Source organism: Octopus bimaculoides, chromosome 2 (assembly GCF_001194135.2).
Source record: "Octopus bimaculoides isolate UCB-OBI-ISO-001 chromosome 2, ASM119413v2, whole genome shotgun sequence".
Lineage (NCBI taxonomy): Eukaryota > Metazoa > Mollusca > Cephalopoda > Octopoda > Octopodidae > Octopus > Octopus bimaculoides.
Window position 1 is genome coordinate 134,647,067 of NC_068982.1, and position 8,100 is coordinate 134,655,166.

The 8,100-nt window shown below is 37.2% G+C and overlaps 1 protein-coding gene across 1 annotated transcript in view; it reads right to left on the reverse strand.

Annotated features, from left to right (window-relative positions):
- Positions 1 to 8,100, reverse strand: part of LOC106873476 (armadillo repeat-containing protein 2) — a 50,563-nt gene that overhangs the window by 37,968 nt on the left and 4,495 nt on the right. The window contains exon 3 of the mRNA XM_052965884.1: positions 2,502 to 2,705. Coding sequence (XP_052821844.1) covers positions 2,502 to 2,705 — 204 coding nt within the window. The remainder of the gene's footprint in view (positions 1 to 2,501; positions 2,706 to 8,100) is intronic.

An 8,100-nucleotide genomic window follows, 5' to 3' on the forward strand; every position in this document is an offset into this window, starting at 1 on the left:
GAACCCGGGACCATGTGGTTGGTAAGCTAGCTACTTACCACACAGCCACTCATACAGTATTTGTTTTATTTTCTTTTTCATTTGTTACTGAGAAAAGTTTTTGATTCTGTTTCAATCATCTGTGATTGAAAGCAAGCTAGAGAGACACAAAATAGGTACATGGAGAGAGAGAGAGAGAGAGAGAGAGAGAGAGAAAGAGAGTATATCACAGAGATTATGAGTAAAAGAGAGAAACATAAGAAAAATAAAGATTTTGAGAGAGGGAGGGAGGGAGAGGGGCAGACAGTGTGAAGAAGGTTAGAAATGACACCAATAAGGGAGAAACCTAAAATTAGTGAGGTACATAATAAAAGTGGGAGAAGTAAATTGGTAATGAGAAAAGGAGAAAGAGAGTGAAGAGAGGGGGAGAGAGTGTAGAGAGAGAGTGTGAAGAGAGGGAGAGAGAGTGTGAAGAGAGGGAGAGAGAGGGAAAGAGAGTGAAGAGAGAAAGAAAGAAAGAGAGTGAAGAGAGAGAAAGAAAGAGAGTGAAGAGAGAGAAAGAAAGAGAGTGAAGAGAGAGAAAGAAAGAGAGTGAAGAGAGAGAAAGAAAGAGAGTGAAGAGAGAGAGAGAGAAAGAAAGAGTGTGAAGAGAGAGAGAGAGAAAGAAAGAGTGTGAAGAGAGAGAGAGAAAGAGAGTGAAGAGAGAGAGAGAAAGAAAGAGAGTGAAGAGAGAAAGAAAGAGAGTGAAGAGAGAAAGAAAGAGTAAAGAGAAAGAGAATGGAGAGTGAAGAAAGAGAGAAAGACAGAGAGAAAGAGAGGGAGAGAGGGGTCAATGAAAAACGGAGGTAAAATAAGAAAGCAGAATATCAATAATGATAGAGAGAGAAGAACAAGTGGAGAGACATGGAGTTAGTAAAAGACAAAGAGGAGAGAATGATTTATTGCAAGAAGAGAAAGGCAAAGAAACGAACATGATTTATCTTTCTTTGTGTAAATAGTAATTTCTTTTAACTAGGCACAAAGCCAATTTTCACTGGAGATAAAGTATAAGCAACTGAATTATGCCTTGTACCTTACTGACCCAAATCTGGGATGGAGATTTACAAAAGTCAAAAAGTTAAACCCATCCCCTGGCACAGTTTCACTCCAGAATCATGAAAAGGGTAAAACTAACAGGTGTAATGTTGCGATTCCTAACCCCTTTATTTTTGTTTCAGTCCCTTTATCTAATTTTGTTTCAGCCCTTTTATCTTAATTATTCAGCTCTGACGTTGCATGTATGACACCTCGTTTGACAAGTGTCTTCTACCATAGCATCCAGCTAACCAAAGCCCTGTGAGAGGATTTGATAGATGGAAATTACAAGAAACCTGTCGTGTGTGTGTGTGTGTGTGTGTGTGTGTGTGTCTGTTTGTCCCCGACCACTGCTTGACAACAGTGCATTTATGTTTGTATTATGTTGGTGCATTTATGTTTGTAACTTAATGGTTTGGCCAAAAAGAACCAATAGACTATGCACCAGACTTAAAAGAAAAAGGATAAAAATAAGTACCAAGTCAATTTGTTTGGCTAAAATTCTTCAAGGTGGTGCCCCAGAATGGCTGCAGTCTAATGACTGAAAGAATAAAAAAAATATCTATATAGGAATGAAATTTCTAACCAAGCTTTGAATGACCAGGACTGCCTGTCACTGAGGAGGTGACACATAAGCTGAAACGTCAGTGTCTGATGGTCCACTGACATCATTCAGGGTGAGCCATGTTTTAAACACACAAAGTCTCACAAGAGCAGATTCTCTGAGACACAACCCTATCAGCCATCCAAAAAATAAATAAATAAATAAAAATAAAAACCCTAGTGCTTTCTATGGTTACTCTTTTACTTGTTTGAGTCATTTGACTGAAGCCATGCTGGAGCACCACCTTTTGTCGAGCAAATCGATTCCAGGACTTATTCTTTGTAAGCCTAGTACTTATTCTATCGGTCTTTTTTGCCGAACTGCTAAGTTATGGGGATGTAAACACACCAGCATTGGTTGTCAAGCGATGTTGGGGGGACAAACACAGACACAGCATATACACACACATACATATATACGACAGGCTTCTTTCAGTTTCCGTCCACCAAATCCACTCACAAGGCTTTGGTTGGCGCAAGGCTATAGAAGACACTTGCCCAAGGTGCCACGCAGTGGGACTGAACCCAGAACCATATGGTTGGTAAGCAAGCTACTTACCACACAGCCACTCATATTCCATAAACGATAAACACATCATTCTAATATAATGCTGCTTCAAGTACATATATTGGTTTACAGGTTTTTGTAATTTTCCATGTGAAGTGTGACAGTATATTTCTTTTTATTCAATCTTTAGTGCATCACAAATTCATAAAAATTGAAACCTCCACCCCAACAAAAGCCAAACAAACAAATAAAACAAAACATCTTTGATTGATCCAATTTTGAAAAAATAAAAAGCTATTGACATTTTTTTAGCAACTACGTAGACTAACAATATTACCTGTAGGTACTAGCAGGTCGAGCTTCCCGGCTGCGATTGCTCATCTCACCAAACAAAGTTCGTTTCTCATCTCGAGGTGTAAAAGGCCTCTTTGTAGATAAAGACCGTATAGTCTTTTTTGCATCTCGAATTATATCAGCACTAGTTCGGCGATGCTCAAGATTTCGGTAGAATGGAAATTGGTTGGAATTTTTTGCTTCCATCCTGTTTTTGCAAAAGAAAAACAAAATAAAATTAAAAAATTATTTTACATTGTAATGTATGTGGTGTGTGTGTTATAAGCTAACCTTTTCAATATTATATTTCTAATTAAATACATTACTTTCATTTTAATTAATTAAAAAAATATAATGAATTTAGTAAAATAACTTTTTTTTTATTATCAAGTTGGTGTTTGGAGTATAAATATATTGGGCTGTCTGGAAAGTTTGTATCGATTTATAGTAGCTTACCTTTCGACTTATTTAAGAACATGGTTGAGTCCATAAAATAGGATTTGACTACACCTCCATTTAGAGCAGAGTTTAAGCTATCTTTTTGTGGAAGAAGGTTTATGTTCCTATAACCTGTGTTAATTCTGTAACCCTTTAAAATGGAAGATAAGAAAGTTCGTTTTTGGCACTTGATGCTTTTCTTTTTCCGTAAAGGGAAAAATGCCTCACAAGCAACCAAAAAAATATGCGCAGTTTACGGTAATGTTTCTTTATCCGAAAGAACTGTACAGAAGTGGTTCACAAGGTTCTGAGCTGGAGATTGTAGCCTTATTGATAAAGAGCGATCAAGCAAACCATCTACTACAGATGATGACCAAATCAAGTCATTAATTGAAAATAACCCACATTGCACAACCCGAGAATTGGCAGAAAGCCTCAACCTATCAAAATCCGTCGTCCATGAGCACCTGGTAACGCTTGGGTACACAAATCGCTATGATGTTTGGGTACCACATGATTTGAGTGAGAAGAACCTTTTGGAAAATTGGCATGAACTTTCTGGACAACTCAATAAAATTTTGATGGAAGATTTTAATTTAGATCACTTTAAAACAGGAGGTTTGTATAATAAAACCAAGGGTGTTCGCAGATGGAATGGTATCGAGAGGGTTAAATCCATATCATGGCTGCTCATCTAAAAGGGCAGTTTCTTCAAATATGAACTGATGCAGTGTAAAGAGGACTGTTTAGTCCTCTTTGACATAGCTATCTCTCTAGTGCCAGTGGCATGATGAAATAAACCCAGTACACTTTGTAAAATGGTTAGTGAAAGGAAGAGCACTCAGCTACAGAAAATGTGCCAAAAACCAGAATGTGACAGAAAGGTAGATTCCATTAGGTGCATTGCAGGCAAACTGTCCAGGAGGGCAGTGACTCAGAATAAGAAATGATACAGGTTAAAAAGAGCTCTTTAGAGTTTCTCACATGGGATAATCTATGATAAAATACAATAAGCTAATAATGGTGTCTCTATGTGGTTGCTAGAACTGCTAGAAACAACAGCTAGATCCCCTTCAAAATGCATCTTGCCATCTCAAAAAAATGATGTTGGGTAACATTGCAATGGGTTCCTTGCACATAAGATGAGATGGTTATGGCTCAAATGCTTGAACAAGGCTGACCTGAAGTTAAACAGCAACAAACAACCCTGTCTTAATTGCTTTGTGTCTAAAATAACAAGGAGCTGTCTAAACCATATCTGAATGGAGAATAATCATTTAATGTCCATTCTCCATGCTAGCATGGACTGGATGATTTGGCAGGGTCTGATGAGATGTAAGACTACCATGAGTTCTAATGTCAGCTTTGGCATGGTTTCTATATATCTGGAAGCCCTTTCTAACACTAATAACTGCATGCCTTTTCTCTTGAAATGGCTGTAAGATGGTGATAATGACAATGATAATACTGATGATGTCTTATCATCGAACAATTTAAGATAGAAAAGTGTACAGGGAAATTGTATTAATAACCAAATGATTGTGTTTCTACCCAATTATTTTTGGCTCGTTTAATCAAGTTTAGTATAACCACATATATAACCTGCTTCAATAGGTTTGACAACTAATCTAAGTTGATCAAGTATTTATTATACGGCAAAAGAATTTATAACAAAGCTATTTTTGACTGCACATATTTTCATTGATTTTCTTTATTTCATTGTTTTTTTTTATTGTTTTGTATAATGTTGCTTCAGACATAAAGAATCTTTCTCAAGGACAAAATGACAACAACAGCAAGAACTAATGATATGACGAATGTTGGTGTAGCAAAGGATTTTTAGGGGCACTTTTTGAAGATATGTAAATGAAGCGGATAAAAATCTCCACAAATATTCTCTCCCCTTCACTTCTACTTGCCTTGTATTTTGAGGGGCCACTCAAACACCTCATCACCACTATTTTTATCCCTTCCCACTCTTCTAAAATGTGAATAACCATGTTGCTCCTTTAAGCAAGAAAGCTGTTCTACTCTGGTCTCTTCTATCATACTTAGTGGTAGCTGTTCTACTCTGGCCCCTTCTATTATACTTAGTAGTGGCTGTTCTACTCTGGTCCCTTCTATCATACTTTAGCCCCATCATTTCAACAAGAATATGATAACGAGAAGGTTACAGGGTTAACAGAATGTCACTATCATAAGTGTTCAAGATTTGAACGATTTACTGGATTACTAGGTGACTTCTATCTATCAATCATCATCATTTTAACAATCATTTTCTGATCTTTGCAAAGGTCAGGCAGTGTTTATTGAGGCAGATTTTCAGAGACACTCTTCCATTGCCAGTCCTCACCTGTTTCTAAGAAAGGGAATATTTTCCCATGACCAAAAGTGTTCTCACAGAAAACTAGAAACAAACAACACTGCTTGTATGACAGTAACACTCATTTACAACTATCACACAATGTCAAGAGAGAGATATAAACAGACACAAACATTTTATTAAAATGATGAGCTTCTTTCAGTTTCCACCTACCAAATCGACTTACAAGACTTTGAACCCTGGGGCTATGGTAAAATACAATTGTCCAATGCGACATGCAGTCGGATTGAACCCAAAGTCACATGGTTAACAAGCAAACTCCAAAACCACACAGCCATGCCTATCCCTATGTTGTTGAAAATGCGTAAAGTAGAGCCAGTAGTGATAGTGTAGTCATTAGTATTTGAGCAAAATGGAAGGACATCGGAGAGAATTGCTACAAGTATAGCTAACACAAGTCTATCTCTATTTATATAAAGCTGATTAATGTTAATTATGCTCACACCACATCTCAGATTGCAAGCAAGCTGTAACATGAAGAATGTGGTGCTACTTTGACAAAAATATGACAGATTATACTTTGTTGATTAAACATTAAGATATGTTGTAGATAATACGGAACATGAGGTATGTGTCTAAGGAGAGTTATGTAAGCTGGAGCTGGCCTTATGGGAAGGCCAGTTCTGGATTACATGACTCTTTAAATATAGAGTTTAACTCGATAGTCTTTATAGAAAAAGAGACTATCACAGGTGAGCCTTGGTATCATATTAAATATTGTGAGATCAATACTTTTCTGCTATAGAGGATTGTTAATGTGATACTAAAGAAGGGCCAGCTAAAAGTACAGGTAAATTGAGTGAAGTAGACACATCATGTGTTTGTGTTCTTCAAATTAAAAAAGAAAAACATGAAACTAATAAATCAAACACTTTATTTAATGAATTCTAAGTTAAAAATGGATCTCTGTTAGCTTTGATGAAGGGGACTTGGTTGTTCAATGGAATTACTTGCTCGCTGATTTAATAATTTTTTCTACAATAGGCACAAGGTCTGAAAATATAAGGGCAGAGGCTAGTCAGCTGCACCAAACCAAGGTTAGTACTCAACTGGTATTTGTTCTATTGACCCTGACAGGACGAAAGGCAAAGTAAACCTCAGCAGAATTTGAACTCAGAACGTAAAGACAGATGAAATGCAGGTAAGCATTTAGTCTGGTGTTCCAATGATTCTACCAGCTTGTCCCCCATCCAAAAAATAAATAAAATAAAAAAAGGAAAAAGTTTTCTTTATTAATCACTAATGGTTTACCAAAAATCATTAGGGGATGGTACAGGACAATACAACATGGGATTACATTAAAGATGTGTAGAAAGTAAAAAAAAAAACAAGCAAAATGAAATTATAACAACGAATAATTTCCCAAAACAGGGGGACTTTCAAGGGCTGCTCATGGAGACACTGCAAAACCACAATCACCCTGACCACTTGGGCAAGTGTCCCCTTTTCACATTGTCCTCCGTCAACCTACAGGTGCATACCTGAGTAGGTTCAGTTACTCAAACCATTCTTGCAACATTCACCCACCATTTAACAAAATTGCTGGGGGTGGGGTGGGGGAGCACTTCCCTTTCCAAGTGAAAATCCTTTCTACTAGAGGCACGAGGCCTGAAATTTTCAAGGAGGGGGCTAGTTGATTACATCGACCTCAGTATACAACTGGTACTATTTCATCCGACAGGTTGAAAGTCAAAGATGACCCTGGATAATGAATTTATTGTACATTACTGAGTATTCCACAGACATGTGTATCATTATTGTAACTCTCAGATAGAATCAGAGTGATACAGGGTGTGGAAAGGCTGTACATCTAAGTTACAGACTTAATCCATTCAACAGGCTTCCATATAGTTTGCATTTACCCAGATTTATTCACATGTTATGGGTGGACTTGATGCAATAGTAAAAGAGACACACCTATGATGCCCCACAGTAGGATTGAAACTGGGACCTTGTAACTGTAAAATGGATCTCTTCACCATTCAGCCATACTGTGTCCATATAATGAAGTGCAATAAGCAGGATATTATAAATTGCAGGTGCAGGAATGACTGTGTGGTCAAGTATTTTATTTTGCAACCTTGTGGTTTTAGATTCAGTTCCACTGTGCAGCACCTTGGAATGGAAAATTGTTTTCTATTACAGCCTGGGCCAAACAAACAATCAAAGCCTTCTGAGTGAATTGGGTAGATGGAGACTAAAAGAAACCTGTTGCACGTGTGTACATATCTGTATTTGTGTGTGTGTAATCATCATTTAACGTCTGTTTTCCATGCTGGCATGGGTTGGACGGCTTGACTGAAAACTGGTAAGATGCACCAGGTTACAATCTGATTTGACATGGTTTCTGCAGCTGGATGGCCTTCTTAATGCCCACATTGGTGGAGAAATATTGTTTATTTGTGAGTTAACAAGGCTACCATTGGCTTCTTGCTGAGAGAAATCTCTCAACAATTATCAAGCCTGTCACGGTACTTGTCTTCATCCAAAAAGAAAAAAAAGTGTGTGTATCTATCTATCTATCTATCTAGAGAGAGAGAGAGATAGAGAGAGGTAATGGTGTCAATAAGACCCAAAGGTGTCAGGTAATGCTGAGTAAGTGCTATGTATAGACCATAGTTAAGTTCCAGGTTCGGTGATTATGTGATTAAGGAGTCCAACGTAGGTCATATATCAGCATGTGTATATATAAAAAAAAAAAATTTTCAGAGATAGAAAAATGCTAGTGCCCTGAGGAAAGCAGAGTTTTGGTACTCTTTGAAATATAATTTAAAAATATTTT